This window comes from Pongo pygmaeus, chromosome 5 (assembly GCF_028885625.2).
Source record: "Pongo pygmaeus isolate AG05252 chromosome 5, NHGRI_mPonPyg2-v2.0_pri, whole genome shotgun sequence".
NCBI lineage: Eukaryota > Metazoa > Chordata > Mammalia > Primates > Hominidae > Pongo > Pongo pygmaeus.
This window is the reverse complement of record NC_072378.2, coordinates 43,663,304-43,681,423: the sequence shown is the minus strand read 5'-3', so window position 1 is coordinate 43,681,423 and position 18,120 is coordinate 43,663,304. Positions and strand designations below refer to the sequence as shown.

At 51.2% G+C, this 18,120-nt stretch overlaps 2 protein-coding genes across 8 annotated transcripts; one reads left to right on the top strand and one right to left on the bottom strand.

Moving 5' to 3' along the window:
• The first annotated feature begins 1,693 nt into the window (after positions 1-1,693).
• On the top strand, positions 1,694-8,486 carry CRIP3 (cysteine rich protein 3). 7 transcript variants are annotated; one of them, XM_054491146.2, is made up of 8 exons: positions 1,694-5,223; positions 5,564-5,658; positions 6,077-6,134; positions 6,230-6,361; positions 7,452-7,523; positions 7,623-7,750; positions 7,845-7,902; positions 8,342-8,486. In XM_054491146.2, the coding sequence occupies exons 1-8, from the start codon at positions 5,181-5,183 to the stop codon at positions 8,470-8,472; spliced, it is 717 nt and encodes a 238-aa protein (XP_054347121.1). In that variant the 5' UTR covers positions 1,694-5,180; the 3' UTR covers positions 8,473-8,486. The 7 variants fall into 7 exon arrangements, with proteins under 7 accessions (XP_054347121.1, XP_054347125.1, XP_054347123.1 ...); XM_054491148.2 differs by having other exon boundaries at positions 1,695-5,223; positions 8,094-8,445; XM_054491147.2 differs by having other exon boundaries at positions 1,696-5,223; positions 7,656-7,750.
• SLC22A7 (solute carrier family 22 member 7) lies at positions 8,403-15,709 on the bottom strand. The gene is made up of 10 exons (XM_054491145.2): positions 15,217-15,709; positions 14,477-14,580; positions 14,189-14,343; positions 13,904-14,072; positions 12,699-12,822; positions 12,265-12,374; positions 11,539-11,753; positions 11,190-11,298; positions 9,712-9,918; positions 8,403-9,287 (listed from the first exon to the last, which is right to left on the bottom strand). The coding sequence occupies exons 1-10, from the start codon at positions 15,607-15,609 to the stop codon at positions 9,233-9,235; spliced, it is 1,641 nt and encodes a 546-aa protein (XP_054347120.2). The 5' UTR covers positions 15,610-15,709; the 3' UTR covers positions 8,403-9,232.
• Between the last annotated feature and the right edge of the window lie 2,411 nt (positions 15,710-18,120).

Sequence of the window (18,120 nt, the reverse complement as noted above, 5' to 3'; positions counted from 1 at the left end):
CGGAGGTTGCAGTGAGCCAAGATTGCACCACTACACTCCAGCCTGGGTGACAGAGTGAGACTCCATCTCAAAAACGAAAACAAAACAAAATAAAACCCAAAAAATTAGTGTATCCAAGAGATATCTGAGCCTGGACCTCGTCTCTATAAAAAATTAGCCAGATGTGGTGGCATGTGCCTGTAGTCCCAGCTACTTGGGTGGCTGAGGTGGGAGGATTGCTTGAGCTCCGAGGTCGAGGCTGTAGTGAGCTGTGATTGCACCACTGCACTCAGCCTGGGCGACAGAGTGAGACCCTGTCTCAAAAAAAAAAAAAAAAAAAAAGATATCTGCACTCTCATGTTTATTGCAGCACTATTCACAATAGACAAGATTTGTAAGAACCCAAGTGTCCATCAACAGATGAATGAAGAAAATGTGGTACACATACACAATGGAGCACTATTCAGCCATAAAAAAGAATGAGATCCTGTCATTTGCAACAATGTGGATGGAATTGGAGGTCATTATGTTAAGTGAAGTAAGCCAGGCACAGAAACAAACTGCATGTTCTCACTTATTTGTGGGAGCTGAAAAAGCAATTGAACTCGTGGAGATAGAAAGTAGAATGACAGTTGCCAGAAACTGAGAAGGGTAGTTGGTGGGGGTCGGGTTGGTTGATGGGTACAATAAAATAGAAAGAATGAATAAGATTTGATTGATTTGATAGCACAACAGGGTGACTACTCCATAATAATTTAATAGCGCATTTTAAAATAAAATAGTATGATTGGATTGTTTATAACACAAAGGATAAATTCTTGAGGTGATGGCTATCTCATTTACCCTGCTGTAATTATTATACATTGTATGCCTGTATCAAAATATCCCATACAGGCCTGGCACGATGGCTCACGCCTATAATCCCAACACTTTGGGAGGCCAAGGCAGGCGGATCACCTGAGGTCAGGAGTTTGAGACCAGCTGGACCAATATAGAGAAACCTCATCTCTACTAAAAATACAAAATTAGCTGGGCATGGTGGTCCATGCATAATAGCAGTAATATAATCCCAGCTATTCGAGAGGCTGAGGCAGGAGAATCGCTTGAACTCAGGAGGTGGAAGTTGCTGTGAGCTGAGATCATGCCATTGCACTCCAGCCTGGGCAACAAGAGCAAAACTCCATCTAACAACAATAACAACAACAACAACAAAAAATCCCATATAACCCATAAATACGTACACCTACTATGTAACCACAAAAACTAAAAATTATTTTTTGAGACTGAGTCTCACTGTTACCCAGGCTGGAGTGCAGTGGTGTGATCTCAGCTCACTGCAACTTCCGCCCAGGTTCAAGCAATTCTTGTGCCTCAGCCTCCCGAGTAGCTGGGATTACAGGCGTGCGCCACCATGCCTGGCTAATTTTTGTATTTTTAGTAGAGACAGGATTTCACCATGTTGGCCAGGCTGGTCTCGAACTCCTGACCTCAAGTGATCCACCCACCTCAGCTTCCCAAAGTGCTGGGATTACAGGCGTGAACCATCGCATCCTGCCTCATTTCTTTTTAAAATATTTTTTAGGCAAGGCTCGGTGGCTCACACCTGTAATCTCAGCACTTTGGGAGGCCGAGGCACATGGATCACTTGAGGTCAGGAGTTCGAGACCAGCCTGGCCAACATGGTGAAACCCCGTCCCTACTAAAAATACAAAAATTAGCTGGGCGTGGTGGCATGCACCTGTAATCCCAGCTACTCAGGAGGCTGAGGCAGGAGAATTACTTGAACCCAGGAGGCAGAGGTTGCAGTGAGTCGAGAACGCACCACTGCACTCCAGCCTGGGCAACAGAGCGAGACTCTGTCTCAAAAAAAAAAAAAAAGAAAAAAGAAAAAAAGAAAAAACAAGAAACGAGAGGCAGAAATAAGACAGGAAAATTCAGTGGAAGCTAAAACTAATATTTTTCAAATCTGTTGAAGAGGAAGCCTTTCAAGAAACAGTTACAAAACTAAGGATCTTGAAATATTCCCTGAAACAAGAAACAAATAATGAGAAAGTGTAGAAAAGTTACAGTGTGGAAGGCTTCCACCCTTAGAACTTAACAAGGATGATAAAACAAGTGTTATAAGTAAAAAGGATTGATGGAGACAATTCAGGAACAGGAATATCCAGTGGAAGTTCATAGACCCCAGTCCCTACCCCATTACCCAGATGAAGGAACTGATGTCCCAAGAGGAGACACTTAAGACAGTGCGCCTTTGACCTAGCAGAGCACAGCACTGCAGTCCAATGACGAATTTGGTGCAAGCCCTTCCTCAACGGATTTGATGTAACCAAGGAACTTACTCAAGAAAACTCGGTTTCACCTCCATCCTTCATAGAGGGATTGATTATTGTCTCCTCTGCTGGGACACTGGCACAAGTTTATCAGCTCTTCCCTCCAGCTGTTCATTGGCTACCTTTGCCCCCAGTCCCCCTGCTTTTTTTTTTTTTTTTTTTTTTTTTGAGACAGTCTCACTCTGTCACCCAGGCTGGAGTGCAGTGGCATGGTCTCAGCTCACTATAGCCTGAACTTCCCGGGCTCAGGTGATTCTCTTACCTCAGCCTCGCAGGCACATGCCACCAAGCCCAGCTGATTTTTTGTAGAGATGAGGTTCGCCATGTTGCCCAGGCTGGTCTCTAACTCCTAGGCTCAAGTGGTCCACCTGCCTCAGCTTCCCGAAGTGTTGGGATTACAGGCGTGAGCCACCACTTCTGGCCGCCTTTTTTCTTTAAAGTAGTTTTCTTCAGGTTCTATTGTTGTTAAGACATTACTCATATACCATAAAATTCACCTTTTTAAAGTCTACAGTTCATGCTTTTTAGTATATTCCCAAGGTTGTACAAACATTACTGCTATCTAATTCCAGAACATTTTTATCTTCCCATAGAGAAGCTTTGAACCCATTAGTAGACATTTCCAATTCCATCTCCTTGACTGGCCAACCACTAATCTACTGTCTGTCTCTATGGATTTACCTATTCTAAATATTTCATATGAATTGATTCATATGATATGTGGCCTCTTGTGTCTTGCTTTTCTTATTTAATGTTTTTATGGTTTACGTGTGTTGTAACATGCATCAGTATTACATTCTTTTTTACAGCTGAGCAATATTCTATCATACAGATATACTACATATTGTTTATCCATTATCAGTTGATGAACTTTTGGGCTGTTTCTACCTTTTGACTATTGTAAATAGTACTGCTATGAACATTCATGTACAAGTTTTTGTATAGACATATGTTTTCATTTCTCTTATATACCTGGGTATATGCCTGGAAGTGGAATTGCTGAGTCATATGGTAACTCTATGTTTAACTTTTTGAGAAACTGCCAGACTGTTTTCCAATGTGGCCACACCATTTTATGTTGCCACCAACAATGTATGAGGGATCCAATTTTGCCACATTCTTGCCAACATTTGACTCTTTAATTATAGCCATCCTAGTCAGTATGAAATGGTATTTCATTGTGGTCCTAATTTGCATTTCCCTAATGACTATTGATATTCAGCATCTCTTCATGTGCTTATTGGCCATTTGTGTATCTCTAGAAAAATGTCTATTCAAATACTTTGCTCACTTTTAATTGGGTTGTCTTTTTGTTATTGCATTATAAGTTATTTATATAATCTGGTTACTAGAGCCTTATCAGATTTGCAAATATTTCTTCCATTCTGTGGATTTAAATTTCTTGAAATATCCTTTGACGCACTATTGAACTACTTTTAACAAATATTTATCTGGGCATGGTGGCTCATACCTGTAATCCCAGCACTTAGGGAGGCCCAGGCAGGTGGGTCGCTTGAGCCCAGAAATTCAAGACCAGCCTGGGCAACATGGCAAAACCCCATCTCTACAAAAAATACAAAAATTAGCCAGGTGTGGTGGCATGCGTCCGTAGTCCCAGCTACTCCAGAGGCTAAAGTGAGAAGATCGCTTGAGCCGGGCAGGTGGAGACTGCAGTGAGCTACGATGCACCACTACATTCCAGCCTGGGCAACAGAGACCCTGCCTCAAATAAATACATTCAGTAAAAAGACAAATATTTAAAAATTTTAAAGCAAACCAGATTAGAAAATGTGTAGTTGGTGTTCATTTTTATTTATTTATTTATTTATTTAGAGATGGAGTCACGCAATTGTCCCCCAGGCTGGAGTACAGTGGTGCGATCTCGGCTCACTGCAACCTCCACACCTCCCGGTTCATGCGATTCTCCTGCCTCAGCCTCTCGAGTAGCTGAGATAACAGGCATGCGCCACCACGCCCGGCTAATTTTTGTATATTTAGTAGAGACGCGGTTTCGCCTTGATGGCCAGGCTGGTCTTGGACTCCTGACCTCGGGCGATCCGCCCACCTCGGCCTCCCAAAGTGCTGGGATTACAGGTGTCAGCCACTGTGCCCAGCCGCCCTACAGCTTTAGGAGTAAACGATTGTATACAGACCATGTTCTGAGGCTTCCAAACCGAGTCTTGAGTTCATTAAGGGATCCATCACAGTGATAGCTATAGCTGTTACAGCGTTTATATGCCAGGCGCTGTTTGGGCACTCTACATGTATTAACCTATTTAACTCTCATAACAATCCTATGAGGCAGAGACTGTTATCATACTCATTGCACAGATGAGAAAATGGAGGCAGAGAGGGAGGTTCAGTAATTTGCCTGAAGTCAAAAAGTAGGGTACCAGAGACGGGCTCCAGATTTTGTTGCTTTCAACCACTTGTTATACTGCCAAGGTGGAATTAAAGCATTTCAAAGAATGCCTACTCCCTCGCTTTGGAGAGAGTAGTGTTTTAATGGTGTCTGCACTGTGGACATTTTTCCTGTCCTTACCGCTCCAGAAACTAGTAGTGCTCCCTGTCCAGGTGTCTTCGTTACACATTTGCCTTCCTAGTCTGGAGTCCCCTCGGCTTCAAGATCCTCTCTCCTCCCTGGGGGTCTGACCGAGGCTTTAATGCTCTTTGAAGTAACAGCGAAATAGCCCTTTGTCTCCCAAGTGGAGTGGTTCTAAATTTCTGGTAACCAATGAGCGCCAAGGAACCGCGGATTCCGCCCAGGGAGGCTCAAAGCTGAGCCGTGGGTGGAGCCTGCGGAGGGGGCGGAACTGAGCCGCAGCGGCGTACCTACTGTGTGCCGCGTGCGCTGCCTGGAGTGGAGCTATGAGCTGGACCTGTCCGCGTTGCCAGCAACCTGTTTTCTTCGGTGAGGCCCGGGCTGCGGAGGGGGGAGAAGATGGGGCGAATGGGAGTGCTGGATTCCCTGAGGACGCGGAGGGCTGGCCACAGTGTAGTCCCAGACACCGTTTTCACCTGCAGCGGCTGGTAGTCTCCGCACCACCCGCTCCCACTCGAGTCTTCTCCCTTCCTCTGAGAGCTCTGTGGGGAGTATGAAACCGGAGCGGGATGGAGCTGGCCTCCTGGAGACACTCATCTCCATGGAGCAGGGCATGCCAACCTAATTCCCTAGAGGGCGGAAGGGGGAAAGGAGGGGTCCTATGCTTGGACAGGCTCCTCGCAGCTCGGTTCCACTTTGTCCTCCACAGCTGAGAAGGTGAGCTCCCTCGGCAAGAACTGGCACCGCTTCTGCCTGAAATGTGAGCGCTGCCACAGCATCCTGTCCCCTGGCGGGCATGCAGAGGTAAGACCTGGCCAGGGAGCACCGCCCTATTTACATCACTGCCTCCCACCCCCCACGCACCAGCCCCCAACTTCAGCCCTGGAGGCCTGCCAAAGGGAACCTCAGTAGCCAACCCCAAGGCCGCCCGCCTGATGGACCCCACACCAGCCAGGATTTTGGGAACCTAGGTCGTGACTGTGGATCCCATGGTTTTGGGGATCAGGATGGGTGGAAAGCAGTGTCACCTCCTGAGCAGCTCTTGCTCTTCCTCCCTTGACCACAGTGGAAATACTGGCATGCCAGACCATCCCCCACCCCTCCCAGGCCCACCAGACTCAGCCAGTGGACAGACACACCTGGCAGCCTGTCTGGGGCGAAGGCCTGTGGGTCATGGCTCCCGCTGGCCTTGAGTAACCCACTTCCTTCTGCTTGTGCCCAGCACAACGGGAGGCCATACTGCCACAAGCCGTGCTATGGGGCTCTCTTTGGACCCAGGGGTAAGTACCAGCCTTAAGGGGCCAGGGGTCAGCAGAACCCTCCTTGTGGCTGGGAGCTGGGGGCTCAAGCCTGACCTCCCCTATTCTCTCTTCAGGGGTGAACATTGGTGGTGTAGGCTCCTACTTGTACAATCCCCCCACTCCCAGCCCTGGCTGCACCACTCCTCTCAGCCCCAGCAGCTTCAGCCCTCCCAGGCCAAGGACTGGCCTCCCCCAAGGCAAGAAAAGTAAGGCTGGGCTCAGCTCCTCCCAGTCCTCCTCCCGACCCTTCCCCAAGCTGGAGTGGAGGTTGGGCCAGGTGGCAGTCTCCTATCCAGCCCTCTGCTTCACATTCTCACAACTTCGTTCTTGGCAAAGTCTTCTCTATCTACTCCCTGCTTTTTTTTTTTTTTTTTTTTTTCTTTCTATTCCCTCATGTCAGCTGCTGAGTTAAGAGGTAAATTGTTGGGAGGCCGAGGCAGGCGGATCATGAGGTCAGGAGTTCAAGACCAGCCTGGCCAGCATGGTGAAATCCCGTCTCAACTAAAAATACAAAAATTAGCCGGGTGTGGTGGCTCGTGCCTGTAATCCCAGCTACTTGGGAGGCTGAGGCAGGAGAATCATTTGAACCCAGGAGGCAGAGGTTGCAGTGAGCCAAGGTCATGCCGTTGCACTCCAGCCTGGGCAACAGAGTGAGACTCCATCTCAAAAAAAAAAAAAAAAAAAGAGGTTAATTGGGCAGATGGCATTATCCCCTCTCCTCGCATTTTACAGGTGAGGAAAGTGAGATCCAGACAGGGCAAATGACTGTCCATTCACAAAGCTAGTCAGAGGCAAAGCTGGCCAGGAACTTAGGTCTGTCCCAGGCCAGGGCCGTGGAAGGAATGACCTAAAGGAGAGGAGTCATTGGGATAAGGCCAGTCTCTCACATTCTTCAACTTTTCTCCTCTGGTCCCTGTTCTTTCCCTCCATTCCCTGAAGTAGGCAATGACACTGTGCTCCCTAACACCTGACACCCGTGCCATGGCCAGCTCCTATATCAGCTCAAGTTTCCTGAGGATTGAGTTGCTAACAGGGTTGGGATGGTGGGTACCTGAGTCCCTGGGAGGATGAGAAGGAAGCAGGAGAAGGAAGCAGGTAGTCCCTAATACACATAAGGATGGGGCAGGAGGTGGAGTCAAAGGGGGCTCAGCTCTGGGCCTATAGAAGGCAGACTCTTGGGCGCCTGGGTGGAGCACTCTGGAATGAGCATGGCTTTTGGAAGGACAGCGCCATATGCAGGCAGGTGCTGGTGGGCATCTCCACCTCAGACCTAGCCAGGGCCTCTTCCCCTTAAAGGCCCTCCTCATATGAAGACATTCACTGGGGAGACCTCGCTGTGCCCTGGCTGTGGGGAGCCCGTCTATTTTGGTAAGTGACAGTGGAAAGCTTGGGGAGGGGGATACAGTGTGGGCAGCAAGGGGCAGGGAGGTGATCCAAGGCAGGTGGGTCTCCCTACTCTACCCCTAGAATGGAAGCATTACCACTTCTCTCCACCACCAGCTGAGAAGGTGATGTCATTAGGCAGAAATTGGCACCGACCGTGTCTGAGGTGCCAGCGTTGCCACAAGACCCTGACTGCTGGGAGTCATGCTGAGGTGAGCAGGGCAGGAATTAGTGGTTATGTGGGGAGGAGGCTGGAGATGGGAAGAGAACCAGGCTGAGACAGCTCTCTTTCTCTCTGTGTCTCAGCATGATGGAGTCCCCTACTGCCACGTCCCCTGCTACGGCTACCTGTTTGGCCCCAAAGGTGGGCAGCCCCATCCCAGACACTGGGATGGCATGTACATGCCTAGAGTATGGCATGTACATGGTCTGTGGGTATGTGTGGACAACTTCCCCTGTGGTTAAGCATACCCTGGCCCCCACACCCAGTTCCCTCTAGCCCTGAACCCTGCACCACAGACCCAAGGCCTTTGGTGATAGGGCTCTCTCTCTCAGGTGTGAACATTGGCGATGTGGGCTGCTACATCTATGACCCAGTGAAGATAAAATTCAAATGAGACGCTAACAAAAAAGGTCACCCTAACTCAGGCCTCCCATCATGCCCCTCATGGTCCAATGGGAGCTACAAAAATCTACAGTCCCATGGGGGTTGGGGAAGGTGGGATCTTGGGGGCCTGGGCCTAGGCTCTATGGTAGGCCCTCTGGCTCTCTGCCAATTTTTTCCCTTTCCCATTTCTGTCTAGTTAGGGAACAGCCCGTTTTGAAGGGTATCCTCCTGGCCATCACAACCCCTTTCCCCGGCACATTCTGGAGCTTCAAGGTATTCATAAAACTTGTGTTTATTGAATTTCAGCCTCTCTGGCCTCTTCAATAAAATGTTGGCTCCCATGCCTTCAACTGTTCTTTGGGCATGAGACCAGTGGGTTGGAGGATGGGGAGTGTGGGGGTTGGGATGCCATGCATTGCCCTGCAGGGTGCCTCGGAGGTAGCAGGGCCAGCCATGAGAACAGAAAGCTCTGTTCTTTTTGTCCCTTGGGCCTGGCATTGGTAGTCCTAGCACCACACAGTAGACAGCATGCCCACCAGCCCCATTGGTACCAGAAGTCTCATATGCTAGTCCTTTCTTTAGCACCATCTCTAGAAGAAGCAGAAGCACCTTATTCAGTAACTCATTTGAGCATGGCAACAGATCCTATGGTAGGGCCTCCCAAGAGGCTTCATTATCCATTTGGGAGATGAACAGACTGAGGCCCAGAGAGGGAAAGCCACATGCCCAAGGTCACACAGCAAGTTAATGGTGAAGGTTTTATCAGAGCCCAGGGCAGACTCAGTGGCTTCCTATCCAGGGCTCTTCCCACAGCTCTTCACCACTGCCCCAACCCAAGGGGCACCTTTATTTACAGAATCCTCTCCAGCCGTGAGAGGGGTGCCCAGCAGCCCACTGCATTCTGGGAAGTCAACTGTTTCTAGAAGCCAAATAATCAAGGATGGATGAGCACAGGGAGCGGGTACTGGCGGCAACTCCGGCCCTAGGCAGAGGGTTCGATACTCCCAGCCTGAGTTGCAAGGCCTGCCCTTCTGCTCTCCCAGCCCCTGCTGCAGAGCTTCTGTGGAGGGCCTGCCTCCACTCCCACTTAGTTCTGGACCTGCTTCATGGGCATCTCTTCCTCCTGAAGACTGGTTGGGGCACTAGGGAGGAAGGAGTCGTGAGCAATGGTGGGGTTTAATCCCCGAGCCTACCACCCCAGCCTGCCCCATCAGGGCTGTCCCAGGGCTCACCCCAGTTCCTGGTATACAAACGCCTGTACAAGTGACTTACACACATGCTTGTACACACCTCTGATGTGTAGGCATACTTGAGTGTGCACACATACGTCTTCCTGAACAACCTTATGTATTTGTGTTCATACACTCATGTACACATTTATGCTTGCAGTTTACGTACCCCCAATCATGCACCCTGAAACACTCACCTGTGCACACACACATACATGCACCAAGTACACATGTGCAGATATAGTTTCCTGTCTGAATCCTAAGGTGTCAGGTATCTGAGCACCTGCATCCATATGCATGTGCTCACACGTACACAGACACAGTCCTGTGCACACACCTCTTTCTCTCCACGTCCTGGATGGTCTCTGGCAGCTGTGCCTGCCTCGTCTCTGGCAGCAGGAGGGCGGTGCCGGCAGCCAGCAGGGCGATCCCCCCATAAGTAAGCTTGGGCAGTGACAGCCACACTCCATCCAGCAAAGCCGCCAGTGGGGCCAAAGAGCCCCCCAGCCGGCCCACCAGTGCAGTCAGCCCCATCCCTGTCTGTCTGTTCAGAGAAAGAGGATGAGGGAGGCAAATGGTGTTCACACCTACCTGGAGTCATGCCCCACAGGGCTTCCCTACAGAGCTGGCAGGCCCTGATACTCCCTTCTCCCCGTATAGCTAAGGAAACTAGGACTTCTTTCAGTTGGTCTTCCCACCCACCTTCAGGCCAGGAGGCCCCAAGCCAGCACCCCCCGGAGGACAGGGCCCCCATTCTGACAGAGTACCAATCAGGTACCACTAAAAGAGAAGACAAGTCACCAGACTGGGGGATAAGGAAAGGGTGATATGGAAGGAAGAAGGTCAGTAGTTTGTACAGGCCTTGCCATGTTGTTCGAGGAGGCAAACTTCTTTCTAAACATTAACAGATGCCTAGAAGTTTCCTCTTCCCACCTCCCAGTAGCTAGCTGAAAGACCCCCCTGGGCCTTTCAAAGGGGTTGCTCTTGGGACAGTCCTCAAGGGCATCTCTGCCTTCCAGGGGTGAATGGGATGGGGGTGGGCAGAATGGGGCTTCTTGGGGCTGTTTTCTTATTATTATTATTATTATTTATTTTAATTTTTTTCTTTTATTTATGTATTTATTTGAGATGGAGTTTCTCGCCCAGGCTGGAGTGCAATGGCATGATCTCAGCTCACTGCGACCTCCATCTCCCAGGTTCGAGTGATTCTCCTGCCTCAGCCTCCCAAATAGCTAGGATTACAGGCATTCGCCACCACACCCAGCTAATTTTGTATGTTTAGCAGAGACAGGGTTTCACCATGTTGGTCAGGCTGGTCTCGAATTCCTGACCTTCAGTGATCCGCCTGCCTTGGCCTTCCAAAATGCTGGGATTACAGGCATGAGCCATAGTGCCCGGCCTTGGGGTTGTTTTCTTAAGGAGGCCCAGAGAGGATGTCTGACATGGCTCAGGGTCACATAGTACAGAAGATAAGATGCTCTGCCTTCTCCAAGACTAGGGCAAACACAGAGGGCCCTGATTAGCTCTGTATTCTGGGTGTAGTGTGGAGAATGAGTGAGAGGCTGGGTGCGATGGCTCATGCCTGTAATAGTGCCTGTAATACGAGCACTTTTGGAGGCTGAGGCAGGAGGATCGCTTGAGACCAGGAGTTTGAGACCAGTCTGGGTAATATAGCAAGACCCCATCTCTACCAAAAATTAAAATTAAAAAAAAATGAGTGAGAGAGACCAGGTTGTGGTGTGTGTATGTAGAAGTATTGGTTAAGACACATGATTAACAAGCCCCATACCCCAGATCAGTTGCAGGCTTCCTCACCTGAGCACCGTAGGGTACAACTCCGAAGTGAACAGGTAGGCAGTGGTGAAGGCAGCTTCAGAAAAAGCTTTCCCCATCACTGCCAGGACGGTGCTCCAGGACTTCATGTCTGGAGGGAAGCGGGTTCAGGTAGTGAGAGGGCCTTGGAGGAGAGCCAGGGGTGTTCTGGATAGGGCGCGGAGTCTCCAGAGTGGGCCGAACTTAAGTGATGGAGAGTCTGAGCTCACTGGGTAAGAGCAGGGATCTGGGGGAGGAGTGGGTTCTTGGCCAGGAGGTGGGGTTTCTGGGGAGTGGGCAGGGTTCCTGGCCCGGCTTCTGGGGTGGGCAGAACCTATGGGACTGGGCTCACCGGAGGACACTAGCAGTCTAGTGCCAAACGCCAGGGCCGTGCCCAGCAGTGTCCCGGCTTGCGTGAGGCGGCGTCCTGCGTAGCGCACCGACAAGTAGACCAGCAGCTTGGAGGGCAGTTCCACGGCCCCGAACAACAGCTGCGTCTGGTACACGTTCAGCCCCAGCCCCGACACATCCAGACTCAGGCCGTAATAGGAGAAGTTCACTCCGAACCTGAAAGGAGTCTCAGTGCCACTTGGCGGACCCTCCTTCCCATCCCTCTTTGGCCTCTCTTCTCAGGAAGACTTGGCATTTTACAAGGGCAATCTCCTTCCGTCTTTGCAACACCCCCTCCCCCCGCCAGGACCTTCCCTGACATCCATAATGCCCTCTGAGTGTGCAGCATGCACCAGTAGTCAAAGCGCCTTTACCCTAATTTTCACAGCAACCCTGACATGGAACTGACAACAGTCCGTTTTACAGAAGGGACACTGGGGCTCTGAGTGGCTAAGTGATCTGTCCCTTTCCAAGTAAGGAAGTGGGAGTCTAAACTTGAACCCATGTGTCTCTGCTGCCTGCTTCATTTTCTGACTTCCCTGGGCAGATCGCCCACGGAGGTTTATCCTCCTGCCCTCCACAGTGACACTCTACTTGTCCCTCAGAGCCCTTCTCACACTCAGCACCAGCCTGGAGTTTGCTCCTGCCTCCCACCACACCCACGCCAGACCCAAGCCAGCCTCCTCACCACACCACCACGCAGCACAGTGAGATGTGTCGGAGCCGTGGTGTGCGGAACAGGTCTAGGTATGAAGGTCTTCGGACCACCTGTTCCCCGGCGGCCACTTTGCTCACAGCCTGGTAGGGAAGGAGGTGAGGCTGTAACATCAGAGTTGGCTATGTGATCTCAATGGGACACAGTACTCTCCCCCTACCCCTCTCTATTCCTCCCATCTGCAGTGGTGGGTATGGAGATGCTCATGGCAGCTGAGAAGAGTGGGTCTCGAATGATGGATGTGGCCCACTGGAGCCAGGTAGGACATCCTAAAGAGTTCGGAACTCTCTGTGGGGACCCAGGGGCTTTTCCTGCCATATATGGTGGGCTCTGGGAGGGAGGCACTTGACACAGCCCACCCCCCACCACACACATATATGCATGCTCACACACACGTTCACCCTCACCTCCTGGCTGAGGCTGTCCTCACACACTGGCCGCCCATTGAGCCTGGCACAGTGGAGCAAGTACCTGTGGGCCTCTTTCACATGGCCTTGGGTCAGAAGCCAGCGTGCAGACTCAGGCACCCACCTAGGAATAGGCAGGAGGCCCATCAGCCAGAAAGTCATGACCCTAAGCCATGTGTTCCTGGACATACTACAGGCTCTCAACTTCCAGGCTCTTGCTCATGTATTCTCTTTAGCCTGGAACATCATCTCCTCCCCAGGCCCTCCACACTTGACGAGCTCTTATTCATCTTTTAATGTCCAATTTAAAAGCCACCTCTGGGCGGGGTGCAGTGGCCCATGCCTGTAATCCAAACACTTTTGGAGGTCAAGGCGGGAGGGTGGGTTTGAGCCCAGGAGTTCAAGATCAGCCTGGGCATCATGGCAAGACCCTGTCTCTACAAAAAATCAAAAAATAAATATTAGCTGGGTGTGGTGGCACACGCCTGTAGTCCCAGCTACTCAGGAGGCTAATGCAGGAGAATCACTTGAGCCTGGGAGGTTGAGGCTTCAGTGAGCTGTGATTTTGCCACTGTACTCCAGCGACAGAGCAAGACCTTATCTCAAAAATAGTAATAATAATAATAATAATAATAAAACACCTCTTCCCACACTTCCTTGCCCAGGCCCAGGTCCTCCATAGCCTGGGAGTCCCTTATTCAACTGAATTGGCCTTACCCTCAAGACCAGCTCCCAGCACCAGCCACTCACTTCTCCCATGGGTGGCAGAAGGGAATGAGATGAAGGAGGGACAGACATGTAGACACATCCAGAAGGGTCATCCAAGGCCAAGTCATCTTTGGGAGGCAATGTAGTGCCCACCCTGCCTGTCCTCCCACTCTCCTGCCTGAGCTCCCCACCCCCAGGCTGGCCCTGCACCTATCCCCAACTCTCCAAGGGGCCAGCCTCAATTTATGTTGGGCTCTGTCTTTGTCTCTGACTCTCTGTATCTTGTTCTCTGTTTCTCACTGTTCCTTGCCATCTTCTTTCTGTTGATCTCTGTCTCTCTGTCTCTTTTTCTCTGTGTCTCTTTCTGTCTCTTGGTCACTTACTCCATTTCTCTTTCCCTTCCTCTCTCAATCTCTCTATCTTCAAATCTCAGGCTCTGATTAATCTCATCTTTCACTTCCTGTATCTCCCGCTCCCCAGCTGCCAGCAGTCCTCACCAGAGGCTGAGGATGCCTGGGGCACAAGGCAGGGTGACAGCTAGCAGAAGCCATCGCCAGTCCCGTATCAGGTACCCAACCAGTGCCAGCAGCATCATGCCCCCTGTCCAGAAGGTGCTGCTCAGGACTCCAGCCACGGTGCGGTGCTCCACATCCAGCCACTCCAGCTCTGGGCCAGGGCAGGAGACAGGAAGATGGTTAGTGAGGACCAGATGGGCTCAGCCTCACTCTGACAACTGCCTTCTTCCAGCCCTCTAGGTCCTGCCTGTTTCTTGCCTGCCTCACCCAGTGGCATCACGATGATGGTAAAACCAGCCAGGGCTGAGCCAGTGAGGGTGCGGGTGATGGCGAACATTACATAGCTGACGGAGGCTGCAGATGCCAGGCCCAGCACCAGGGTACTCACGTAGGCTACCAGCAGCAGACGCCGCCGCCCAAACCTGCAAAGGGGTCATGCAGGGTCAGTTCCCTGTGGAAGGAGGTTCTAAGGCATAGGTAGACTAGGCTCATACCCCAGCTAGTGGGAGAAAGTTCCCCCAGCCAGTTTCTTATTGGCCCAGTGCCTCACCCGACCTGTCGGACAGATATCCAAAGGCCACAGCCCCCACCAGCACACCGGCGAAGAAGAAAGTGGACGCAGCTCTGTTCAGACCTTTCTGCTCACACACCAGATCCCACTGCAAGGACAGGCAGAAAGGGACCTCCTATGAACATCAGCCCCTCTCCAGCAGACACCAGCTCCTCTTCTCCAGACCCTGGAGCCTTCTGAGGCGAACTCTGCCATTCTGGTACCTCCATGCCAGATAATAAACCTCCCAACGATTCACGCCAGCTTGGGGAATAGGAAACTTTGTCCCTCCCCAGTCCTGCAGCCTCAGCTTCTTCCCAAGGAAGGCCTCGACCTGCTGCCTCCCAGGGAGACTGCCTCCACCGACATTCCACCTCCAGATGGATTATGTAAATACCGACCTGGGACTGGAAAAGAGGAAGGGAGAAAAGAAGGCCTCTATTGTTTCTCCACCTCTTGCTGCAGAAATTGCCTTCTCAGCTCTTTGTCTCAACTCCCTGAAGCCACTTTAGCCCTTCCCTGCCTTAATCACCTCCCAATTAATGATGCTGATAACAGTTCTTGTGTAGGATCCTGTTACCACAAGCCATGAACTAAAAGTGCCTTATATTCATAGCCCCCATCTACAGATTGGTAAACTGAGACTTTAAGAGGTAAAGTAATACATCTAATGCCTACACAGTAACCACCCAAGGCAATGGCAGGCCCATCCCTCTCACATGTCTCAACTTCTGGGCTTAAGTACCTCAGTTGCAATGGTAGAGGAGAACTCTGAGCGGTCGTACTCCCAGCCCTGAGAGCAGGGCACTGTGGCAGGTTCATCCTCCAGCTCCCCACGGCTCTGCCTTTCTTCCCCCAACGTGGTGTTGGGGAGAGCCTGGGGGTAGGCAAAGCGGAGGCAGGAGCTAAGCGTGCCATCAGGCTCCCGGGGAAGATGGGCCTCCAGCCACACATCCTGATGGCTGAAGTTGGCAGGGGCACCCGGCAGGGCACATCGGTGGGCAGGCACGGCAGCCAGGAAGATGGGCAGGAGGAAGTGCAGTGGTAGCAGCACTCGGGGCAGGGCCAGCAGTGCCACATTCCGCAGTTGGAAGGGCCCAAAGCCGCCCACCTGCTCCAGCAGCTCCTCAAAGCCCATGCTGCTCACCCACCAACTGTTTCAGGTACAGCCTCCCTCTAGTATCCAGCCAGCTCAAACTGCCCACAACATAGACCCTTGGACTCTGGAGGTGGGAGTGGATGGACTGAGTAGAGAGCCTGCAGCCAGAATCCAGCCCTCAGGGGCTGGCCCAGGACTGGGCCCTCCCCAGCCATCAGGTCTCCAGGGACCTCTACCTGTCTTGCCTGGTGCCTGGGGGAAGGGGAAGCCATCCATTCAGAGGTCACTGGCTCGTGGCTCTGGGGCTTACCCATTAGTGTTCAGGGACCAAGGCTACCATGATGAGGTAGCTGGGTGATGGCATAGGAGGTGAGCCCCTAGCCCCTTGGTCAGCAGAGCTCCCAGGATCCCTAAGAAGAGGAGGCTCCTGGGGCCTGGGGCTAGCTCTCCCAGGGTGCCCTTTGTCCTGTGAGACCTTAGGTCAGCCTTGCCTATTTGCAGCTACAGCCATGGCCTGGCCGACAGCCCAGGATTCAGGACTGAAAGCTGGATCGTAACCAGGTTTCTTTCTGCTGAGCCATGAGGCCTCCTCGCATCCCTCTCCCCTGCTGGGAGCTGATGCCCTGGCCTAAGACACACCTGTGATCACACTGGACAACTTGACGTCTCTGAGGGTCCCAGGCTCGTCCCATTCCCACTTCACTCAGCGACTCTCCCCATACATATGGTTCCAACTGCTGTCCCATTCCCCTATTTCCAGCAGCTTCCTAAATTACCTTTTGGAGGGATAGGGAATGGTGGGGGGCACATTGCCAAGGTAACTGCAATGCCTAAGATTACATTTTGGAGGGGTAGGCAATGGGGGAGGGGGCGTTACCAAGGTCTTGTCAAAGGTACATGCAATACCTAAGACTCAATGTTCAATCTGACCCTCCCACTCAATTCTCAATCATGGTCCCTGCAGCAAAAGTACAGCAGAAACCAGCAATGTCTGGTTTATTCTCATCTGATTCTCCAAACACTTGGCTGGCAGACCCACTAGTTTAATCCAGCTCCTACTTTGAACAGGTCAGAAAACTAAAGACAGGGTGGGGACCTGCTGGGGTCACACAATGACTCAGCAGCAGAGCTGAAGAAAATACCAGGTCCCCTGACTCCAGACCAGGAATCTCACTTTTGACCTAAGCTGCTGAGCTGGTGATGTCCCAGTCTGCTCCAGGCTGGGCTCCCTGAGAAAGTGCTGGGAAAGGAGCTAAATCGATGGCATGGCGTGTGTTAATGGGGGTGCTGACAGCCATGGAGTGAAGCAAGAGGCAGCTAATGGTGGTGGCAGTGACGGGGTGACAATAAGAAGAAACGTTTGAGTCTCTAGTGCATCCTCGCCATTCTGGAGGGTACATAGATGCCTCAGACATGGTCCCTACCCTTAGGGAGTTTACAGGAGGGTTAAAATAAGCTAACCCTCCCTGTCTCCAGTCTCACCCCTTTCAACCCATTCTCCATACACTGGCCACAGTGAACATTTAAACACAAATCTAAGAGGGTCACATCCCTGTTTAAAACCCTTCACCAGCTTCTACTGCCTGAGGGGGAAAGTCTAGCTCCTTAGCTTGGCCCTTATGACTTCCCTAGGACTAGATCCTCTCCCCTAGTCCACCCCGACCCCTCTCCAACATGCCCCCTTCCCTCTAGTTCTCTGCACACACCAGCTCATTGGCATGTCACACCCTAGTGTGGTCCCTTGGACAATGTGGCCTCCTCCTCATTCACCAAGTGGATGCCCAAACCTCCCTGAAGACCAGCTCAAGGGGAGACACCTCCACCCCTCTCATCCTCAGTCACCTGTGACCTCACACTGTTGGTTCCTCCCTCATTTAATACTATGTAATCCTATTATTAATATAAAATGTATAAAATACCATAACACTTTGCAGCTCCTGAGAGGTAAGTTTTGTGGTCACCCCATCTCCATGTCCCATCCAGTGGCTCCACAGGGTAATATTCTAAAGTTTTTCCACAGCCAGAGAGGACAGCTAACGAGGCCAACCTCAGCCATTGGCTGTGACGCCTTAGTTTTCATAATGGGAATTTCTCTCCTGCTTTAATATCAGAAATAGCTGATAATCATACAGTGGTTACCTCTCCCTCTTGACATTGGCTACTAGGAAACTCAAATCTAAATCTGCAGCCCTGGCCAGTGGCTTATGCCTGTAATCCCAGCACTTTGGGAGGCCAAGGCGGGTGGGTCGCCTGAGGTCAGGAGTTTGAGACCAGCCTGGCCAACGTGGCAAAACCGTCTCTACCAAAAATACAAAAAATTAGCTGGACATGGGGGCAAGCGCCTGTAATCTCAGCTACTCAGGAGGCTGAGGCAGGAGAATCGCTTGAATCCAGGAGGTGGAGGCTGTAGTGAGCCGAGATCGTGCGATTGCACTCCAGCCTGGGCAACAGGGGTGGAACTCTGTCTCAAAAATAAAAAATAAAAAATAAATAAATCTGCAGCCCCTTTCTCCAGAGAGTAATTTGGCATTTATTTTACCTCTGGCTCCA